Genomic DNA, 23,023 nt, shown 5'->3' with positions numbered 1-23,023 from the left:
GATAGTTAGTAGAATAAATGTTGACTAATTGTTATACACAACGAAATATATAAAGATTTTCAGAAGATGAGGACCAGATTTCTGGTGGCACAACACAACAGACAATACTATGGGAACAGCATTGATTGTGATCTTGGGAGTTCAAGTTCCATCTAGGTTGATTTTAGCGGGGTTCTATTTTTTTGTGATTAAGATAAATGTTGGGTAATTTTTTATATAACTATAAAGCAATTGTTACTAGTAAAGATACATTTAATAGCTTGATATGCAAGTGATAATGTTTGACATTTATCTTTACAAGTTTATATAAACTTCAAACCTGTTTTCCATGGTCATATCTTTTCGGAGATTTTAATTAACTTTTAATTATAATGTTATACAGATTTAATATAAAACAAGAAAGGGTTTATAGAATTCAGGTAAAAAATGCTCATATTGTTGTTATTATGGTATATTGTTTTTTTGCCAACATGATGCAAATAGGTTTTAATTAGGGATGTTCACTGACCCCCGTGTTCTGGTTTTGGCAAAATCGTCCTCATGTGTTTTGGGGGGTTTTTTGGATCTGTATTTATTAAAAAAAATTGCTAAAATCACATAATTTTGCTCTATTTTTGTTCCTATTATTAATCTCATAACACTAATTTCAAGTAATTTGCAGTCACTTTTGACCCACCTCACAGGTCACAATATTATTTTCATACACTTTCAAACAAAGACTGTAGATTTAGAAGACCAAGCCTGCCAGCCCTAGTATTTGTATTTCAGCAATGGCAATTAACAATGGAGCTCTCTTGAATGTCACTGTAGACTAAGAACACTGCTACCCCCTCCTCTTTCTATTCTACATATGACGCTGCCCAACTGCTCTACAGACTGTGCTACCCCTTCTGTGTCCCTCTGTAAAATGGCGCTAGATCACCATGGAGGGCGGTACTTCTAGAATCCAAAACTTCTGAGATCTGACAACGTTTTGACTCGTTTTCAATTCCGAGAGTGCGCGAAAGTGGCTCGGAATTGAAAACGAAAGTGGCTTAATGCAATGTGTTGCTGTATTTCACCTCTGAAGAAATTAATGTGCAGGTGATGAAATGCATCAGGATAAATCTCCATGCTGTTCCACTAAATTGGAAGTTAAATCTATTTTCAGTCATTTCAATGACTGATTGGGACCCATTAGTGATCTTGGAGATTACAAAATCAAATGAGTTCTTAAGCTTCATCATTTTTCAAAGCTATTGGAACAGCGTAATTACAGCTTACACTTGTTTGTTTTTATTATGTTTAGCTCACATTCAGATATTTTTTTATATGTGTGTTATATGTGCATTTTTAAGATACTTTTTTTCTATCTAATTAGATGTGATACTGTTTATATTATAAAGAAATTCTATTTAATATACCTTTTCAGCATCATGTGTGGCTTGGTAATATTTTGACCTGTTGTAGCGCTGTAATAATTTTTTTCTTTGTTTATAATTTGCCTTGCTTAGGTGGGGCCTAACACACCCCATATTACAGCTGTGCTACTGATCTAATGTAATAATTGATATTTTATCACTATACTCATATATATATTTTCATTTTATCATCCAATTACACCTATGGTGCGCCAGTTAAATCTTTTTCTTTGCTGTAAATTATACCGCTTGTACCTGCACCTCCCCCCAGGACTTGGTAGTTATAGTCCTCTCTTTTTCCAATCTGAAAAGAAAAAGCGCAGCAAAAAGGCAGATACAAAGTACACAATATTGAAACGTGAACAAGGTATCAGTAAACAATAAGACCCACCAGAATTTGAGCACAAATTTATCACATAATTCCAATGCAATCCCACTCTAGCTAGCAGTATTTATCTGCTGCTATAGAGACAGAGCAAAGTATAGCTAATGGCACAATGATCTTCACTACATAGCGGAAATCAGTCAAGGAGGGGAGTGCAATGATGCTGCTTGGGCCTGCACCCCCCCTTAGGACTTAATAGTCATAGACCTCTCTTTATCCAACATTATAAGAAAAAGAGTAGGTAAAGAGGCAGCAGAGTTGCTGGCAAAGTGACTGGTTTAGACTGGTCTTCAGAACACAGCTGAAATCAGTCAGGAAGGAGGTGAATAATATAGTACAGGGGTCTACACCTCCCCCCAGGACCCAGCACATCAGCAGCCAGCATCCTAGAGGACACCCCCTTGTGCTACGACTGTGCCTAGTGAAGGCCTGCCTTTGATGAGGCGGCCCCACCGGATCCTGCTTCCCAAGTGGAGCCCTGGCTCTACAGTGCGGTTGCTTGGCAGGCTCCAGGCCCCACCAGAAGCTGACCACATTTTTAACATCCCCTTCCGGTTCCAGGAAGGAGAACTTACCTTGCCGCTCTCCCGGTGTGGTCTGGTTCCCAGCAAGACTGCCTGCTCTAGGTGTCCAAAAATTCAAATAAAAATAAAAGAAACAGGCAGCCCAGAAAAGAAGACCCTGTAATGAGGGCACTCTAAAAAGCTGATTTCCCTGCAGGATGGGGAGGTATAAGAGGGAGAATTTAATTGTTAAAATTATTTAGAGTGCCCATGTCCTGAAGGAGGCTCTATACCCCATGGTCCAGTGTATCCCAGTGGATGACAAAGAAAATAGGAAAGACTCACTCTGCATAGTAGGTTTATAGCCTTGTATGTTGTAATGCTTTATGTAGGGATGTGCACCGGCGACTTTTGAGGTCTCGTGTTTTGTGTTTTGGATCCGGATTTTCGTTATTTTTGAGGTTCGGATTTGTCTCGCAAAACACTTGACGAAAGGTCTCGGTTCGGATTTAAGGTTTTGGATTTTTTTTGAAAAAAACATAAAAAGTTTAAAAATCAAGTTTTTGGGCTTATTTTCACTCCTAGGCTATTATTAACCTCAATAACATTCAATAACAAGCATTTCCACTAATTTACAGTGTATTCTGAACACCTCACAATATAGTTATTAGTCCAAAACGTTGCAACAAGGTATCTTTCTGGACTGCGTAGAGGAGTGGGTCACCACAATATATATTAAAAACCCTGAACTTTTATGATTCGCACCAATAAATGTACCTGGACTGCGTAGAGGAGTGGGTCACCACAATATATATTAAAAACCCTGAACTTTTATGATTCGCACCAATAAATGTACCTGGACTGCGTAGAGGAGTGGGTCACCACAATATCTTAAAAACCCTGAACTTTTATGATTCGCACCAATAATTGTACCTGGACTGCGTAGAGGAGTGGGTCACCACAATATCTTAAAAACCCTGAACTTTTATGATTCGCACCAATAAATGTACCTGGACTGCGTAGAGGAGTGGGTCACCACAATATATATTAAAAACCCTGAACTTTTATGATTCGCACCAATAAATGTATCTGGACTGCGTAGAGGAGTGGGCACTGGGCACCACAATAAAATATATAAAAAACCTTCAACAGGTCTGCATTACACTGCACATACGGCTGCTCCTCCATCCTCTCCATCATATACATGTTGGAGTTTTAGCGTGTGACAACCTCTTGTTTTTGATAATGTCAGTGCATTTTGAATATTTTTCAATTTGCCCCACACCACTGAATGTACTTTATCTATGATACGCAATACGCATCTATCTATCTTGACTGCGTAGTGTGGTGGCCCCGGTACACAATTTGGTACCGAGGCCACAATATAATTAAAAAACCCTCCACGTGTCAGAATTCCACCAAACAAGTATCTGGACTGCATAGTGGGGTGGCCCCGGTACCCAATTTGATACCAGGGCCACAATACCTCCTCCAAACATGGTACAGACAATTCGTCATTGAGATCCCAGACAGACAGGGTCAAAGTGTTATTGTTTGACTTTGTAAACCCAAAAAACTGTCCCTGTTGCACATAGTCGTGCAATGAAGACTGACTTTTTCATTTAAAGGCACGATCTTTCAAGTGTAGTGTTTGTAAGTCTAAGTCATATTATACTTTTGGTAAAATTGGTTTATTTTGTTCCTCTTTATGGTAATTAGTAATAGAATTAAAGTATGAAATAGAATTAAAGTATGAAATAGAATTAAAGTATGAAATAGAATTAAAGTATGAAATAGAATTAAAGTATGAAATAGAATTAAAGTATGAAATAGAATTAAAGTATGAAATAGAATTAAAGTATGAAATAGAATTAAAGTATGAAATAGAATTAAAGTATGAAATAGAATTAAAGTATGAAATAGAATTAAAGTATGAAATAGAATTAAAGTATGAAATAGAATTAAAGTATGAAATAGAATTAAAGTATGAAATAGAATTAAAGTATGAAATAGAATTAAAGTATGAAATAGAATTAAAGTATGAAATAGAATTAAAGTATGAAATAGAATTAAAGTATGAAATAGAATTAAAGTATGAAATAGAATTAAAGTATGAAATAGAATTAAAGTATGAAATAGAATTAAAGTATGAAATAGAATTAAAGTATGAAATAGAATTAAAGTATGAAATAGAATTAAAGTATGAAATAGAATTAAAGTATGAAATAGAATTAAAGTATGAAATAGAATTAAAGTATGAAATAGAATTAAAGTATGAAATAGAATTAAAGTATGAAATAGAATTAAAGTATGAAATAGAATTAAAGTATGAAATAGAATTAAAGTATGAAATAGAATTAAAGTATGAAATAGAATTAAAGTATGAAATAGAATTAAAGTATGAAATAGAATTAAAGTATGAAATAGAATTAAAGTATGAAATAGAATTAAAGTATGAAATAGAATTAAAGTATGAAATAGAATTAAAGTATGAAATAGAATTAAAGTATGAAATAGAATTAAAGTATGAAATAGAATTAAAGTATGAAATAGAATTAAAGTATGAAATAGAATTAAAGTATGAAATAGAATTAAAGTATGAAATAGAATTAAAGTATGAAATAGAATTAAAGTATGAAATAGAGTGGTATATAGAGTTGTAGTGTGGTATAGATAGAGTGGTCCACACAATATAATAATAATAAAACCCTCCACGTGTCAGAATTCCACCAAACAAGTATCTGGACTGCGTAGTGTGGTGGCCCCGGTACACAATTTGGTACCGAGGCCACAATATAATTAAAAAATTGGGCATCAACTGTCACCGTTGTTTAATATCTGATACACCTAAATATGGACTGCACAGTGGAGTGGCCCCGGTAGTAAATTTGGTGCCGGGGCCACAATACCTCCTCCAACTTCCAAGTGTAGTGTTTATAAAGACAGACAGCGTCGAAGTGTTATTAGTTGACTTTCTTAACCCTAAAATTGTCCCTGTTGCAAATATTCGTGCAATGGACAGTTACTTTTTTATTGAAAGACTCAAGCTTTCAAGTGTAATGTTTATAAAATATAAACAACAATACAGTAGTTTTAGAGCACGTCAATACCTCTTGTTTTAAATTATGACACGGCATTTTACTTTTGGTTTAATTTCTTGTATTTTTTTAAATTTGGTTTTACTTTTTGAACATGGCAAACGACTGTTGATTGGTCATATAATGCAAAAAAAAAAGGTCCAAGATGGAATTGTCCTTGGGCCCTCACACCCACCCTTATGTTGTTGAAATAGGACATGCACACTTTAACAAACCAATCATTTCAGCGACAGGGCCTACCAAACAACTTTGGCTGAAATGAGTGGTTTGTTTGGGCCCCCACACCAAAAAAGCTATTCATCTCTCCCTGTACAGACTAAACAGGCTCTACTGAGGCAAGATGTCGTCCTCATCCTCAACCTCTGATTCCTCTCCCCCTACAGTGTGTACTTCCTCCTCATCACACATTATCAATTCGTCCCCGCTGGACTCCACAACCACAGGTCCCTCTGTAGTATCTGGAGGGCAGTGCTGTACTTCATTGAGGAATTGATTATTCATTTTTATAAACATCATTTTTTCAACGTTGTGAGGAAGCAACCTCCTTCGCCGCTCACTGACCAGGTTCCCCGCTGCACTAAAAACTCTTTCCGAGTACACACTGGAGGGGGGACAACTCAGGTAAAATAGAGCCAGTTTGTACAGGGGCTTCCAAACTGCCTTTTTTTCCTGCCAGTAACAATATGGACTGTCTGACATGTCTACTTGGATGGTGTCAGCAAAGTAATCATCCACAATTTTTTCTATTGTGACAGCATCCAATGCAGCGAGAGTAGACATGTCTGCAATGGTTGGCAGGTCCTTCAGTCCGGACCAGATGTTATCAGCATCCCCGCCAGTGCCTCTTTTGGGAAAACTGAGCTTTTTCCTCGCAGCCATAGATGTGGAAGAAAATGAGGGTGGAGCTGTTGGCATGTCACGGTCCTCTTCAGAGGACAATCTCCTGACCAGCAGGTCTTTGCACCGCTGTAGACTTGTGTCCGCCGGAAACAGAGACACAACATACGCTTTAAACCGAGGATCGAGCACGGTGGCCAGAATGTATTCCTCTGACTTTAAAAGAGTGACCACCCTCGGATCCTGGCAAAGCGTACGAAGGGCTACATCCACAAGAGCTACATGCTTGGTGTAATCGCAATGGCTTACCAGCTCCTCCCTCACTTTCTCCAGCTGCTTCTGCAACAGCCTGATCAGGGGAATGACCTGACTCAAGCTGGCAGTGTCGGAACTGACTTCTCGTGTGGCAAGTTCAAATGGCTGCAGAACCTTGCACAACACGGAAATCAGTCTCCACTGCGCTTGACTGAGGCGCATCCCCACTCCTTTGCCTATGTCGTAGGTGGCTGTGTAGGCCTGAATGGCCTTTTGCTGCTCCTCCACCCTCTGCAGCATATAGAGGGTGGAGTTCCAGCGCGTCACAACCTCTTGTTTGAGGTGATGGCAGGGCAGTTTCATGCTTTTTGATGTGCCTCTAGTCTGCGGTAGGCACTGGCTGAATGCCGAAAGTGTCCAGCAATTTTGCGCGCCACCGCAAGCATCTCCTGCACACCCCTGTCACTCTTGAGGTAATGCTGCACCACCAAATTAATGGTGTGGGCAAAACATGGGATGTGCTGGAAATTGCCCATATTTAATGCCCGCACAATGTTACTGGCATTGTCTGACACCACAAATCCCCATGAGAGTCTAAGTGGGGTAAGCCACTGGGAGATAATTTCCCTCATTTTCTCTAATATGTTGTCAGCGTTGTGCCTCTTATTAAAGCCTGTAATGCACAATGTTGCCTGCCTTTGCATGAGCAGCCATTTTGTAGATGCTGCTACTGATGCAGCTGTTGCTGCGGAAGGGGATGCATCTACCCAGTGGGCTGTCACAGTCATATAGTCCTTCGTTTGCCCAGAACCACTTGTCCACATGTCCGTGGTTAAGTGGACAGTGGGTACAACCGCATTTTTAAGAGCACTGAGGACACTTGATCGTACTTCTCTGTACATTTTTGGTATCGCCTGCCTAGTGAAGTGGAATCTCGAGGGGATTTGGTACCGGGGACACAATACCTCCATCAACCCTCTAAATCCCACTCTACTGATGGCGGACACCGGGCGCACGTCTAACACCAACATTGCAGTTACAGCCGCAGTTATACGCTTTGCAATAGGGTGACTACTATCGTATTTTGTGGTCATGGCAAACGACTGTTGGACGGTCAATTGTTTTGTGAAAGACTTAGCGGTCTTACGACTTCCCCTCTGGGAAGATGACCGACTAACAGCAGTAGTAGGCGTATCGCTGCAGGGTTCCTCGGATGAATCCCGTATTGAGGAGGACTCAGTCTGGCTGCTGACTTGGGCTGCAGGACTGAATCTGATGGAGATTGTGGAGGAAGTTGACGAGGAGGGTGTTGCTGGTGTGTATCCAACTGGACCACGGGATTTAGGTGTCCCTGTACCGATGAGGGTCCTAGCCCCAGTTCCTGAACTAACCACTGAACTATGAAGGTTATTCAGGTGACGTATAAGGGAGGATGTTCCTAGGTGGGCAAGATCCTTACCCCTGCTTATTTGAGCTTTACATAAGCTACATATGGCCATACATTGGTTGTCTGGATTTGGATAAAAATAACTCCAGACCGAAGAGGTGCATTTTTTGGTCTTCTGACCAGGCATGACGATGGGCTTTTTCATCCCATGGACATCAGCTGTTTCCCCCCCTGGTGCCTCATTTACAATAACCACATCACCATCCTCATCATCAAGTTCCTCCACAGCGCCAGCTACATCATCAATAGCCTCCTCCCGAGCCACCTCTTCCCGTACAGTGATGGGAAGGTCAGGCTTGACAACCACCAACACCCTTGGACTCGCCTTGGGGATTTGTGATAATTTCTCTTTAGAAGGCAGAGTTGTTTGCTGTTTTGTTGCTGACAGCATAACTCTCTTCAATTTTTTGTAGGGGGGGGGGGGGGGGGAGGAGGAGGAGGGCTAAGATCCGTGGGTGAAGCTGAACCACTAGTCATGAACACGGGCCAGGGCCTAAGCCATTCCTTGCCACTCCGTGTCGTAAATGGCATATTGGCAACTTTACGTTTCTCCTCAGATAATTTAAAGTTTCTCTTTTTGCTACTTTTTCTTAACTTGGGCTTTTTGGATTTTACATGCCCAGTACTACGAGATTGGGCATCGGGCTTGGAAGACGACGTTGATGGCATTTCATCGTCTATGTCATGACTAGTGGCAGCATCTTCAGCATTAGGAGGAATTGGGTCTTGATCTTTCCCTACTTTATCCTCCAAATTTTTGGTCTCCATTATATGTAGCACAAGATACTGCAGAATGTGTGAACTTGGTAATATTGCAGTACCAATGGACTTATACTGCTGGATTGGTTTTGCAAATTTGGTTATAATTATATATATTTTTTTTAATTTCTAATTTTTTATTTTTTTTTACTTTTTTTTTATATTTTAAAAACTTGGGAATAATGGGGAAATAACTATGCCCTTAGAAGCACAGAGCACAGGACACAGCACCACTGGACTGAACAGGCCACAGCACAGGACCCAGCAGCACCACTGACCTCAGAAGGACAGAGCACAGCACACAGCACCACTGGACTGATACTGCACTGCACAGCACAGCACAGAACTAAACAGCACAGAACTAAACAGCACAGAACTAAACAGCACAGAACTAAACAGCACAGAACTAAACAGCACAGAACTAAACAGCACAGAACTAAACAGCACAGAGGACCACCTAACACACCCTCCCTCTACCCTGATCAATGCCCGAGTGAAGATGGCGGCGACTAGCGGGGAATTTATAGGATCCGAGTATCGCGAGATCCGACAACGGGATTATGAGTCAGAGCCTCAGTTTCACTTTTGAATTTGGCGCCAATACCCAGATCTGTCTCGGATCCGACTCGGATCCGCAACGTTCGGGTGGGCTCGGATTTCATAAATCCGAGTGCGCTCATCCCTAGCTTTATGTCACTCACCTGACCACTGTTGACAGCTGCGTGTTGAGCAGAACAAGTGAAGATAACCATAGTCAGGAACTTGATCAGAGAAGACTTGGTCTCCAAAGACGATGGCATTCCTATCAGAGAGAATAGTCCATTAATAAACTAGATAACACTCTACAGGATGATCTAAAATGTGATTTAAAGCAACAAGGAATCTTGGAAAATGCAAGTGTATGTAACATTATTACCATATACAGATAATTTTAATATCAGCATGCAATCTTAGTGCTGCTAGAGTCAAGCTATATATTATTCAATTTGTCTCCGAGCTTTTTAAAGGCCAGGAAAGCATTGCCTTGAAAACTCTATATCTAAAGTCAGCCACACACAAGCTGATCCCCTTGGTCTGAATGCCAGTATCAATGTCCAAAGTGACTGTACATGTAGGTAATTGCAAAACTTTGACCTGTTAGTACAGCCAAGAGATGATCATATACAAGCTGATACTCACCTTCAAACCAGTTTAAATAGTATTTGTGAAAGAACATATTGAGTTAGATATTCTCTCAATAACTGTGTGCTCCCTCAGTAGTAGAAATGTACTAAATATCGCATTTGAATTTATATTTTATGATTATATAATAAAAGCTAAATTTGAATTTATAATTTGCGCAGGTCGGTCTTTTACTCTGTTGACTAGAACCATAATGTAAATGCCGAGATGTTAGTATCCCAAGAGTGCCCCATTCAAATAGTTGATCTTCCTTTTTCCATTACCATACTAGACAAATTGAGTATGAGGCCAGCATACGTTTTGGAGAAGGGGATGAGGATGGAAAGAAATCAGTCAGACTGACCAGTGTGCTTTGCAACTCAGTTTAACTAAATACAGTAGAAAGTTCTTAATTCTTACCTGAAGATTTATATGACAAGAAACCTTCTTCAAAGATCTCTGCTACCCAAGCCTGAAGTTCAGGGTCTGCACTGACCACTGCATCACTCTCATAGTAGTAATGAATTATGTTGGACACAAAGCTGAGTGGAGAAATAAAAAAAATATTGAAGTACAAAGAATTGAATTTCAAGTATGGAGAGTATACATGGGCTAGAAAGGGGTCTGGGATTATAGATGACTGGAACCCCCCTTATAAGACATGTTTGAGAAATTGCTGTGTGTTGGTTGCTTTATAGCGTTTTTATGCTGTATGAAAACTTATGTATAAACCAGTTTGAGGATTTTTAAAGATGGAAATGAGGTCATCTCCCTCTGGTTGGGTAGTTGGGACAGGCCAATGTTCTGCATATCTACTTGCATCTCTACCTCTCCACAGCCAGCCAGATCTTCATCCCATCATCCCTGTACAGGTAATTAGGAATGGACTCCATTCCTCTTGTCTGGATGTCTTCAGGGAGACAGAGGCTGCTGTAAGTGACCTCATCCATTGCTCTTTTCAACAGTATTGCAATACCTCCATTTCCAGTCACCACAGCCTGGAGAAAAGTGGACTAAGTGTTAGATATGTTTTCTGCAATTTTGCATTTTGTAATTTCCTGACAATCATTTATAGACCGCGGTACTGTAAATGCTGAAATTACAGGATCAAGTCAAAACAAAGCACTAAACAGATTATAGCTGGCATTGGGATGAAGACTGTGTGTAACCTTTGCATAGTAATGGTCTCACCTGATCAAAGAGGCCTCCGGGACCAATGAGCTGAGTTCTGGCAAGGACGTTGATTTCCAGGGTGAAGCGAAGATGTGGAGTAATAAGCTGGGGGGGGGGGGGGGGGGAAGAAAGAAATACTGCTTATAGACACATCTATTCTAGGCCATAATGAGGACCTGATGAGATTCATTTTACATGCAGAAAATATAAAGCCCTTCAAATCTGCTTCAATTAGTAATTTGTGACTTAGAATCAGCAGCTCAAAAATGATAGCCTACTAAGAAAGTGAAAACAAGTCAGTAAAAGTCCTGCATTAGTGGCGTTTACAATTCTGGCATATATTGGAATGGCTGATGTCAAAATATTTAATCAAGTCTTAGACAAATGGTCATGGTAGTTTGTGAGAGGCATGATCGTAGCACCATTTCATTTTGTCCCATCAGAAAGCACAATGACTACACCCTTACTTTAGATTAGGACAATGTCATCTGATGCTTTGTAGGGCATAAAACTGTCTTATTGAACACTTCAACAAATCAAACCAAAGTCTACAATATTAAAATATAAATACAGATTTTATGCTGTCAGGCAGTGGATGATATTTGTATGTTGCTCTTCCAGATTAAACCGTCCAATTCGCCATATGAACGACAACATGGAAAATTTAAAGTCCTTGGAAACAAGATTAGTAATATTTAGAAATGCTAAATGATGACATATGCCTTGGTAACTAAATAGTTAGCATCCACATATGTTCCCAACATTAAGCCACAATGAAGGCCTTCATGTGGTTGGCCCCATAGCTCATTTATTGAAACTCTGCAGTGAACTAAACGCTCTCCAGGACAATGGTTTAAACAGGTTTCACCTTGTGCACTGGATGGCCCATTGGAAGTTGCCTGGTGGTTGCAATGTTAAAGACCTCAGCAAAGAGATGAGTGCGGAGAAGGTGAGTGTCCACTTCATGCACTTGGAAGTCAGAACTGCGCACCCAGATCTTGGCCAGTAACCAGTCAGATTCAGAGTCATTGGGTAGAAAAATTGGATTGTTCTCTCCTGGGGTTTGCATCAACTGTAAGAGAAAGCACATCTAGATCCACATATCCTTTATCATCTACGTATCCTATACCATGTGGTTTAGAAGCGATCAGTGCATCTTCACTGCATGTGCAGCTATGCTAAAATTTGTGAAAAAGCCCTTTGTACTGCAGAGAAATTTGCATGTGTTTAACCATAAAGCAGCTGAATATATTAAAATGTTAGGAAATCTTAGTTGTGAAAAAGAACGTGTATCCAAGTAATACTTCAACTGATGTTTCTTAGGATATTTCTAAATGAGTCCATTACCAGTTGGTCAACAGGTGGGGAAACCACAAATTAATTTTTGCTCAAGTAAACATTGTTCTAATTTTAGAGCAGGGTCTTCTGATTTGGGTTAGGAGAATGAGCCAGGAGGCGCACAATCTGTTTGACCTACCAACTGGGGTCTGAATCTGTTGTTTTTTGATATCTATCTGCTGTAAAGAATTTATTTTTAGCTCCTTCATACCTTTCACAGATCATTTTTCCATGTTCAATGACATACAGGTGCCAAGACTTACAGGGAACAAAAGGTATGCAGTGTCCCACATTGTATACAGTTATCAGCATGATGATATACTAAAACATCACTATGCTTTAAAGACGACATATAATGTGCAGAACTTATTTGAAGCAACTGGTACCCTGAAGTTTATGGCCATACCAGCAAACATGTTCCAATTACTGGATTACTGATCTACAGGACTGGGGAAAACTGGAGCCATGAAAGTTTATGTTGTCTATTGTCCTGTATCTAGATTATTATATTGGACACCATACTAGATATTTCAAAGAACAGAATTCTGAATCATTTTTCATTCAATTTGTTTTTACCATTTACAGTAAATAGACATTACAAAATTGAAACTTGCCTGGATGGCTATAGGGACGAGTTGATCTTGATGATTTTTCCATAGTAGACACATAGGGGCAGCAATGTATTGTTGTTTTCCATTAATGGAGTTGTTGGCTGGGATCCCATGAAGAAATTTGTAATCTGCCAGAAAGATGTTGCCATTCTGCAAGACATAGGCAGATTATTGAAAAATATATGGGTCATAAAGCATAAGTTTGAATTAACTATGCACTAAAGGAATAAATGGGAGAGTCAACAAGTTTCAAAGTCATTTGCATTCAATAACCACCACTGGTCATCACTTGCCATACAAAACCCACCTCTAGTTCTTTGTGAAGGTTGGTGGACGTCCCCAGAGATGCGGCCACCATTCCATCACTAACTGGAAAGTTTTCAGGGATTTTGAAGCATTTTTTGATTAGCATAGGGTTTATTCCATTCAGAAATTGGCTACCAAAGAAGTAATCCTCTTTCCATATCTCAGCCACCACATCTAGGGAAAAAAGACACGATGTCTAGAAGCATTATACTGTGTGAAAGGTGGAGCTACCTGGATTTTTACTGTGCACAATACAGATCATTTCACAAGATTGTACAACAACATGGTGGATAAGATTCTAATGTTATGAGAAACTTCTAATAATGACTCAAAAGTAAATCGCACAAACCTTCATTAACAAGTCAGTTGTTCCTAGTCTCAGTAGTGTATGATTACCATATCAAACATTATATTTTCTACAGATAATTTTATATTAGTCATTACAGGAAAGTAGTTTGGAGTTTAGACCTTTGTAGGCTGACATGTAAGGAAATCTCTTTTCATGTAGAATTAGGTGAGTGTTACCAGAACAGATAAATGGCATAGTTCAAAGAGTAACAAAGCTCATTTTGCATGAGATGTTTTTGTGGTAAAATTCTGCTTTATAGAAGTAGTTCTGGAAAGAAAAAATAAAAACATACCTGAATGATCTGACTGTCTGAGGCAAAACACCAATTTAATATCTTCAAGATTAGACCATGAATCCTGATTGTCTGTGAATCCTTTCAACTTCATTTCAAGTCCTCTGTGAGAGTAAGTAGGATAAAGGTGTCAAACAACCATATGCACAGTACTGACAATTGCCTGGACTAAGTCTATTACTCCAACATCTAATAGCTAAGTTGAAAGAGAAATAACCACATCAATGCTCAGGATGGAAACTAGTATGTTCAAATAAGATGATAAAGATCACTGCTGTGGTTTTATTTTGTGGGGGGGTCAAGAAGTTAATTAATTTCAAGTCTTCCTTTCCTGAATAAAATATTAGGATAACTTGGCTGACTGACCAAGAGGTACTTCATCTTCTACAGGTTCATCATCATGATCATCATTTATTTGCAAAGCACCATAAAACTCTGCAGCACCGGACTGTCAGTTACAAATCTTTCAAAATACAATTGCACATATATCTAGAGGTAAATGGTAATGCTGACAAATTAGGAGCTAGAAGGACTCACAGGGGACCCAGAACTGTAGCTGGTTGAAAAATATAGTAGTATCAGTTGGGGGGGTAGGATAGGCTATAATTAAGAGGGGGGTTTTGAGAGATCACGTTAAATATTGAAAGTTGGGGGTGGAGTTCTGTCAGGTAGGATAGGGATCTTCATAAGTGAGGAGCAGCATGGCAGAAGTCTTGGAGGTGGTAGTTAGAGGTGGTTTCCAGAGAGGAGAAGAGGCATAGGTCAGATGCAGGTCAAAGAGGCAGAGGTGTAGTATATCTCATGATGATGTCAGTGGTATATGAGGGGAGGAGTTGGTGGCATTTAAAGGATGAATGGGAGTAGTTTAAATTGAATTCTGGAGGAATGGGAAGCCAGTATATGGTTTAGCAGAGTGTTGCAGCAGATGTAGAGTGACAGTAGAGAAAGATCAGTCTCGTCTCAGTGTTTAGGATGGTTTGTAGAGGTAAAAGACGAATAGAAGTGGTTGTAGTAGTCAAGGCGGGAGATAAGGAGATATTGGATATGGGTTTGGGATCGTCCTGAATGAGCGAGGAATATTCTGGCTATGTTTAGAAGGTAGGAAGTGAACCAGGAGATAACAGTGCTGTGAAGGCCAAGGTAGTGAAGGGTTTCAAGGAGATGAGGACAGAGGTTAAATATTGGGGGCAAGGTGTGGAGGAGTTGGGTGGAAATGGGATTGAAAGGACAGGTTGAGAGGGAAGAGGAATCAAGGAATATTAAATAGATTTTCTTCAGTAATAAGCGAGAAAGAACTGAGGGTGAGTAGCTGAATGGAAGAGAAGTTGGGTATAGGGTGATAAATCTGATGAGATGATTTTGTTACAGATGGTGTTGATTTGTAGTAAGTAGCAAAATCATGAGCAGTAAGGGAAGAAGTAGAGAATGGTGAGGTGGGCAGAGAAGCAAGTTGATGGCAGCAAACAGATGGTGGTGTTGGATTAACTTGGTGGATATTAAGGATCTAAAGTAAAGTAAGAGAGACGGTGGTATACTAAGAAGACAGGAAACATTTGTAATGCAGGAAGTCTGCAATAGAGTGAGTTTTTCTCCAATCACTCTTGGTTGTACTAGAGCACTCGGTTTGGAGTGCCAGAGTTAGAGTTTGGATTTGCAACTGTGAATGTTGTGTAGTAGAATGGCACTGCAGCATAGGGCAGAACAGGTTAGATATAGGATAGATGAATAGTTCAAGTGAGGCTGAGAAGAGAATCAGGTCAATGCCATTTAGATTTTGCACTGTGCGCATGGATTGCAGGAGGCAAGGTGAGGTAAAAGGAAATGAGGTGGTGATCAGAAAGCAGGAAGGCAAATTTTGAGAAGCTGGAGATGGGAGAACAACAGGTCTAGTAAGTGTACATCATGATGGATGGGAGATGATATCCATTGGGAGAGGTAGCAGGATGAACTAAGCGAGAGGAGTTTAGAGGTGGCAGTGCCAGTAAAGTTGTTCATATGGATGTTGAAATAGAATAAGAATGGGTAGGTCAGAACAAAGGATGTAAGAAAGCCGGGTGGAAATGTTGTCAAGGAATTCAGAATGAGAACCTGAGGGTGATAGATAACAGCAGCATAGAGGTGGAGTGGGGAGAAGAGGTCACAAGAAACAAAAATAAAAGAGCATGCATTTTTATTGTTTGCAAACAGTTCAGTAGGGAGTGTCCAGGCAGTGCATATGGTAGATGCATGAGGATAACGGAACAGGAGAGTGTTAGATGTCCTCCTTGAGCAGTATTTCCAGGTAGAAGGTTGTTCCCCTCATTACCCCATAATATATATATATATATATATATATACACACACACATATATATATATACACACACACATATATATATACACACACACATATATACAAGCGCACACATATACGTACACACACACTACTGAGAATCTAAAAGAAGAAGATATAGGGGTAAATGTATCAACCTGCTGCGAAGACACCGAACTCGTGGGAGTTCAAGAAACCGGAGGTTGATACATTTACCCCATACTATTTATAAGGGGCAATCCTAACATAAGCGATACAGATCAATAGACATTTAGGTCTATAAATAATTCCAGATTATGGGCCTGTCATAGATCTCTCTATTTTGTTATCAAGGACAAAAAGATACATAAAATATACTAAGCAGAGACAAAATCTAACTTTTATTTTGTAATTTGCGAGTGTTCATAGGGCATAAATTCAAATATGGACCTAAAAGGTGAGTAACATGGAAATTATATGGGATTGAACCCAAAACAACAATTATTAGTGGATAGACAGATGTACTGTTATCAATGTTACAGTTCAAAGTGCATTATTCTCCAGGGTTCGAAAACTAATACTTATATTAAGTGCCTCAAAAAAGTTACATTTAATCACAACAATGGAGCTTGTATTCCTATCATGGTTGGGTCCAATTCCATATAATTCCCATATTACTCACTTTTTAGGTTCATATTTGAAATTATACCCTACGAACACGCACTTATTTTAAAATTAGAATATTTCTCTTTTTAACATTGCAACATTTTATGGGTACAAAATAAGTTACTTTTTTTTCTTTATAGTGTTTTACGTATATTTTTGTCCTTAATGGCGACATATAGAATTCTATGACCGTCTCTGATTTGGGGGGGATCATAATCTGGAACTATTTACAGACATAAATTTCTATTGATCTGTATTCCTTATGTTATGAGTGCCCCTCAAAAATAATATTTCCCCTTCTTTTCCAGTACTTTACATAGGGATCAATAATCCTGGCCATTATCTCTGTTAGCACTTCAAAATTAATGATATCCATGTACAAATATACTTTTTTCATGAGTATTTGCAACGTTAAATCCTAAAATTCTACCTCGTACGGTTTCTGCACTTGTGTACTGATCAGCAGACTTTGAAAGCTCAGTTATGTCTGCACACAACATATAAAAATAGATTAGAACCTTGATACACCCCAGGTAACAACCCCAGGGGCACACGCAGGGGGTGTTTCTGGGTCTCCAGAAACCCCTCCGCTAAAGTGCCCCTACATAGCGGCACTGTACTATATAGCAGCCGCGGCGCTGTCAATGAAGCGTCCGCGGCGGTGCTGTATACAATCCTATAAAAATCCTGCATGCGCCGCTGCTCACAGAGGTAGAAGCTTACTGATAAATAGTAATAAGAGCATACTTGCCAACTCTCCCGGAATGTCTGGGAGACTCTTGGATTCCAGGTGAGTCTCCCGGACTCCTGTGATTGTATGGCAGTCTCCTTCATCTGTCCACTTCCTAGTGAAGTGGACAGAAATAGGTCCAAAATGCAGCGATTCTCCTGGAATTGCGGCATTTGGCCCCACTCCCACTGTAAAATGACGCGTTTTCATCATTACGTCATGGTCCAAAACTATGCAATTTTTCGGGTCCCGCCTCCTTTCAAGCCCACCTCCCCCCGGCAGCTCCCGGACACCAACTAGAAAAAGTTGGCAAGTATGAATAAGAGTCAGGGTTGGTATTTAGGGGTCATTACAGTTGTATGACTACTGTAGTCTTCTCAGACTAGATACATACGTGGATATCATAGTGTAGCCAAAGCTGGTCCGTTTTAGGAAGGAGAACTGGTCATTAGGTGGCAGATCCGTAGCCTTTTCTGCATCGATGCAGTGAGGGGCACCTTCTGCATAAAATTTCCACCTGCAGGACACAAAGTAAGTATATGCTATAGAATACATTCATATAATCCAATCAAAAATGCATTTATTGATTCACAGACCTTCTGTTTATATTTAGAAACAAAAGATGAGAAATATATATATATTTTCTATATCTATGAAGTGTGGAATTCCACTACACTACTACTTCTTGCTGGGTGTGATACATATGTACAAGAGTTACATGACCTACAATTATATGGTCGATGCTATAATATAGATAGGATTGCAAAGTCGACAATGATGACAACACTATTATTAGGTTGAAAATTCAAATGTAGACAGTACTTTTTGGTTGACAATAATATCCCTAACACTAACCATATAATACTGTCGACATTTGAACTGTTGACCTAATAATACTGTTGACCATGTGAATTGTTGACCTAATAATGTTGACACTTGCATTGTCGAACTAATGTTGTCAACTTTCCTAATGTCGACCAAATTAAAGTCTAGCTGTCGACCACATAAACGCTTACTTCAGTTGGTAGCATGGTAAATAATTTTTTCAGCAGCTGCCGCAATGATCTACATGCAGTTACTGATGCCAAAACTGTCCAGAAACTTTATGGGCCATAGGCACCATCTTCTGCAATGACCTCAGAATTTTTAAGAGATTCTGAACAACCAAATTGTGTGCAAAGCATGCTACCATCCCTATGAAACATTATGCCAGAGCACTTGCTGATAGATGAAGGTGGGCTGCACCCAGGAGAAAATTGCTGGGAGACAGACCACAGAAAAAAATATTTTTAACATTAGACAGCATGCATCATGGAAAGTGTAGAGGCAGTAATCAGTACTCATTAGACAGACTGCAGGTGGTGTATGGAATATTGGCTATCTTCATTTTTTTGTACAAATCACCACAGTCATCAGATTTTTTTTCCCTTAATCCTTACACCAAGGGCTGATGTTTTCTTTGAGATTGACAAACAGTTTGGATTTTGAGCACCCTTTGTTACACTTTGCTCCTGCATGACCTTTTTACTAGTAGAGGCCGAAAAATTACTACTACTGCTGGTACTGGTATGCTAGTTCCAAAGTAGCATTCTCAATTTATTTGTCTTAATAATCATCATTACTTATACTCACATTTCCAAATGGTTGAGACATTTGAGAAGAAGGCTGCTCTATAATTACAGTTTTAGAATCTGATATCAGACTCACATATAACACTCATGGATACCTTTAGACTCTCCTCAGGATTCTGTGAGTGCCCAAGTTGTTCTTCAGCCTGAGTGTTCATTTCATGTATTGCTATGGCTGTTTTGGAGATGACAGACCTGCATTCTGAGTGAAGGTGGTTCAGGGGAAGTTATGGAAGATGCATGACTGTGTTGGGCACGCTTTTTCAATTGGCATTCTAGTATGTGTGTCAGAAGTAACAGGACCCCTACTAGCAAAATCTGGGCATAGTCAGTCTTTTTTGCCACTGTGAGTGGTATAGGGAGTGTTAGCCATTTCCATTTTCTTTAAAAACAAGAAATATATTTGTGCTGCTCACAGTCATACAGCACCCTGCTTTTTCTGCACTAAATAGTTCAGATGTCTATACCATATATACTATAATATACTATTACAACAACCAGTAGCCACTGCTTGTCTACTCTTCCCTCTCTCACACACACAATTGATCAGCAGACAATTCCAGCAGACTGATCTCTAAATAAACTCTACATTTTTGCAATAAAATCACAGCTATTGCAATATCAATTGCCTCTTTCACCCTGTCCAAGCGGTTTTTTTTTTTTGAGCACAGAGTTGCAGCAAACCTCTAACTCACATGCTATCACTTCTAAAATGGGGGCTATATTTAGAAGATATTGATCCAACTCATGAGAACTGTAATTTTACCAGAAATGGTATTTTGCCTTGATTTCAAATCAGAGTATGGTACTCAAGACCGAGTGATGGCTTAATCAACTCGGAAACCCAAAATTTGGACCTGTCAGGTATCTCAGAATCCGACCGCTTATCTCTGATATAGATATATATATAGATATTTGAGATTCACTGAAATTTTGTAGATGTTTTGAAAATTGGTGAACAAGTAATATATGCTACAGCTCATGCTGATTAATCAGATTGTGTCATTTATCCAGCGTAGTTCAGAAATTGAAAGCAAACACATGATTAGTTGGAATAAAGCACCAGTTTACATGCTTGGATGGAGATATATAAATATATATCTAATATATATAAGCCTAGCGGCGTGTGTTAGTGAGTGTGTGGAAAAAACTATTCTCAGAAAGGGCTCATCCAATTGACCTGAAATTTGGTATACTGACATTATTTGACAAAAAAATGAGAATAGTAAAGTCAGTTAACTTCCATCATCCCCCCTTCTTCCCCCGTGGGAGGGGTGGTAAAGGCTAAATTAAACGAGTTCAGGGGTCAAACTCATTTTTCTGAGGTAATTTTACCTCATGAACACACATTAAAAAGGACGCTTATATATACATATATACTGTAGCATATATTACTTATTCACCAATTTTAAAAAAATCTAAAAATGTAAGTGAATCTCCTCTCCCCTGGAAGACAAGACATTTTCCCATAGGCAGCAAGTATACAAGACATTACTTCATGTACATTGGTCACTCACTTGTGTGTTTCTCTCTCCTTCTCCAGTTCTACTTGCCGTTGTTGCTGAAGAATAGGATTAGTTTTCCCAGTTAATATAATTCCTGAAAGAGAGAGTTTGTCATGATACCACCTCCAACAACCACCAGTACAGTTTTTATTGTAATTAAGTAAATGTGACATGATACATGGGTAACTAGTGATTGATATTAAAGTCTAACATGAGTAAACCATCTCATTCAGTACAAGATGGTCCCCACATGTAAACCTTCACAATTATAGTGTGACATGTACCATTCTACATAGAGCCAGTCTTCTCAGCTCCAATATCTAGTCCTGTGCACTAACATTCAACTGGAGAGACTTATATTAGTGATTTTATGATGCATTTATTAAATGCAAGTATAAGTTGGGTAAGAGTTCCTATCTGTATCCAAGTCCTGCAATAAATTCCAACTCACCCTTCCCCTCTGGGATCTCCACAGTAGTAAAGGCAGGGATCCACCGATAGAAAGGGAACTGGTAGAGTTGACCATTGGGGCAGGTCACCTCAACATACAGGCAGTACCAGGCATCCATATTAAATTTCTTGTAGTGCTCTGTTGACAGCCGAATCAACAGGAGCTCTCCCAGATCTTCCTCAATGTTAACATCAAAGTCAGTTACCTTGAAAAGCAGAGTAGAGCCTTAAAAATCTTGGCATGGAATATGTCTAGAATTCTCATTAGGATAGACCATGAGTGTCCCATTTATACAAGGAGATGTGAAGTTTTTTCCAATAGAGTTCAGGGACTTTGTGGACATAGACAAGTATATACCAATGGTAATGGCATTTTTCTAGAAAATTGCATATTTTGCAGACTTCTTGATTTATATGTTTAACATGTAAATATCAGGGTAATCCATTATATGAATCAATTAAAGAACCAAATATAAAACATTCTAAGATTTCTTCATGACAAGTTGTATACATGGGTAGAATGCCAATAGAATATATGTAGTTTTTACTTTTCCTCAGATACAAACCTGTGTTTTTATGAATTGTTTCTTATTTTATTGTATACAGAATGGATGAAGGGTTAGGCTAGACTTATTTCAGTTATATGCAAGAACAGTAGCCCTTCTGGGGTCTATCCACTGAGCAGCATATTTGTTTATGAGACCTTTAAAAATGTACACAATAATTAACATATATAATCTTCTACTTCCCTATATTCAAAAAATGCTTATGACAGATATACACTGTAGGGGCCAACTAAATATTCAGTATATTTACATTCATTTTTTAAATGGGATTGTAACGAACAAGATGTTTTTTTTAAAGGCTATTATGCCAAAACATTCATATTTGTAACATGGTATATATGAGTTTTAGTTTTGAAAATGTAACAATGACTTGCCCCCTCTGGAGTAATATTTTATCTTTTGTTGCAGACACTATTCTGAAGATTTATTACTGTCGATCCCACACATATTGCTATTTTACTTTAAATAAGATGTTTCCTTATTATAAACTCTCTCTGGTTTCCGATCCTTGAAAATGTAACATGGTGATCTGACTCTATAGAAAATGAAAGAACAACAAGTACAACCTTGGATTTTCTGGATCCACTGGGGTTCCCATTGGCTGTAATGGTTCCATGTCTACTGCTCTCTCCTCTTACCGCTAGGCCTGCTTCAAGCAGGCTAAGCTTGGGTCAGTGACCCCTATGAATTTTATATTTGCCTGTTTTAAAGAGGCCAAGCAGTAAGCTTATAGAGCATCATCTGTAAATATGTTTTAGTTTGAGTGAAATCCTTATTTAATTCTATTTATTTGTAGTATAACATTCCCATATTGTGACTCTTATAAGATACTCACTGCTCCAGGTTTGAAGTTATTCCACTTATGGGGCAGTTGATGTTTAGCACTTTCACCTTGGACCCCCACAAGAACAATGGATACTTGATCAGAGGTCCCAGCACACAGGTCCTTCCCTGTTGCAAATGTCAGCTTGTAGATCCCCATGTCTGAGCCAGTGACCTTGCGAGAGAAGCACTGTAGGAAACTAGAAAAGTCAGCAATGTTTTAGACTAGCATACACACCAGTGTTCCCTCTAAACTGAGCAATCTCGAAAGGAAAGAGGTAAAAGGTCACTCTAATGAGGGCTCCACCCTAAAGATTTGTATTCAAAATCTGCTGGATGTTTCCTAGTAAGATACAGGTTTAACTCTATCATTTCCAGATTGCTCAGCTTAGAGGGAACACTGATACACACCCCTCTCTTATACCATACAAAATATCTCGCTCCTCCATGTAC

The 23,023-nt window shown here is 39.1% G+C and overlaps 1 protein-coding gene across 1 annotated transcript in view; it reads right to left on the bottom strand.

The window, feature by feature from the left end:
- The window catches only part of LOC142140076 (polyunsaturated fatty acid lipoxygenase ALOX15B-like), a 29,784-nt gene extending 7,017 nt beyond the window's left edge, over nucleotides 1-22,767 (bottom strand). The window contains exons 1-12 of the mRNA XM_075197936.1: nucleotides 22,584-22,767; nucleotides 21,184-21,388; nucleotides 20,745-20,826; nucleotides 17,994-18,116; nucleotides 13,915-14,018; nucleotides 13,275-13,447; nucleotides 12,971-13,117; nucleotides 11,887-12,090; nucleotides 11,037-11,123; nucleotides 10,674-10,843; nucleotides 10,266-10,387; nucleotides 9,386-9,486 (exon numbers count right to left, since the gene is read on the bottom strand). Of these exons, the coding sequence (XP_075054037.1) occupies nucleotides 9,386-9,486; nucleotides 10,266-10,387; nucleotides 10,674-10,843; nucleotides 11,037-11,123; nucleotides 11,887-12,090; nucleotides 12,971-13,117; nucleotides 13,275-13,447; nucleotides 13,915-14,018; nucleotides 17,994-18,116; nucleotides 20,745-20,826; nucleotides 21,184-21,388; nucleotides 22,584-22,730 (1,665 nt within the window). The 5' untranslated portion in view covers nucleotides 22,731-22,767. The remainder of the gene's footprint in view (nucleotides 1-9,385; nucleotides 9,487-10,265; nucleotides 10,388-10,673; nucleotides 10,844-11,036; nucleotides 11,124-11,886; nucleotides 12,091-12,970; nucleotides 13,118-13,274; nucleotides 13,448-13,914; nucleotides 14,019-17,993; nucleotides 18,117-20,744; nucleotides 20,827-21,183; nucleotides 21,389-22,583) is intronic.
- Nucleotides 22,768-23,023: the final 256 nt, after the last annotated feature.

This window comes from Mixophyes fleayi, chromosome 2 (assembly GCF_038048845.1).
Source record: "Mixophyes fleayi isolate aMixFle1 chromosome 2, aMixFle1.hap1, whole genome shotgun sequence".
Classification (NCBI taxonomy): domain Eukaryota; kingdom Metazoa; phylum Chordata; class Amphibia; order Anura; family Limnodynastidae; genus Mixophyes; species Mixophyes fleayi.
This window is presented reverse-complemented; position numbering and strand designations above follow the sequence as displayed.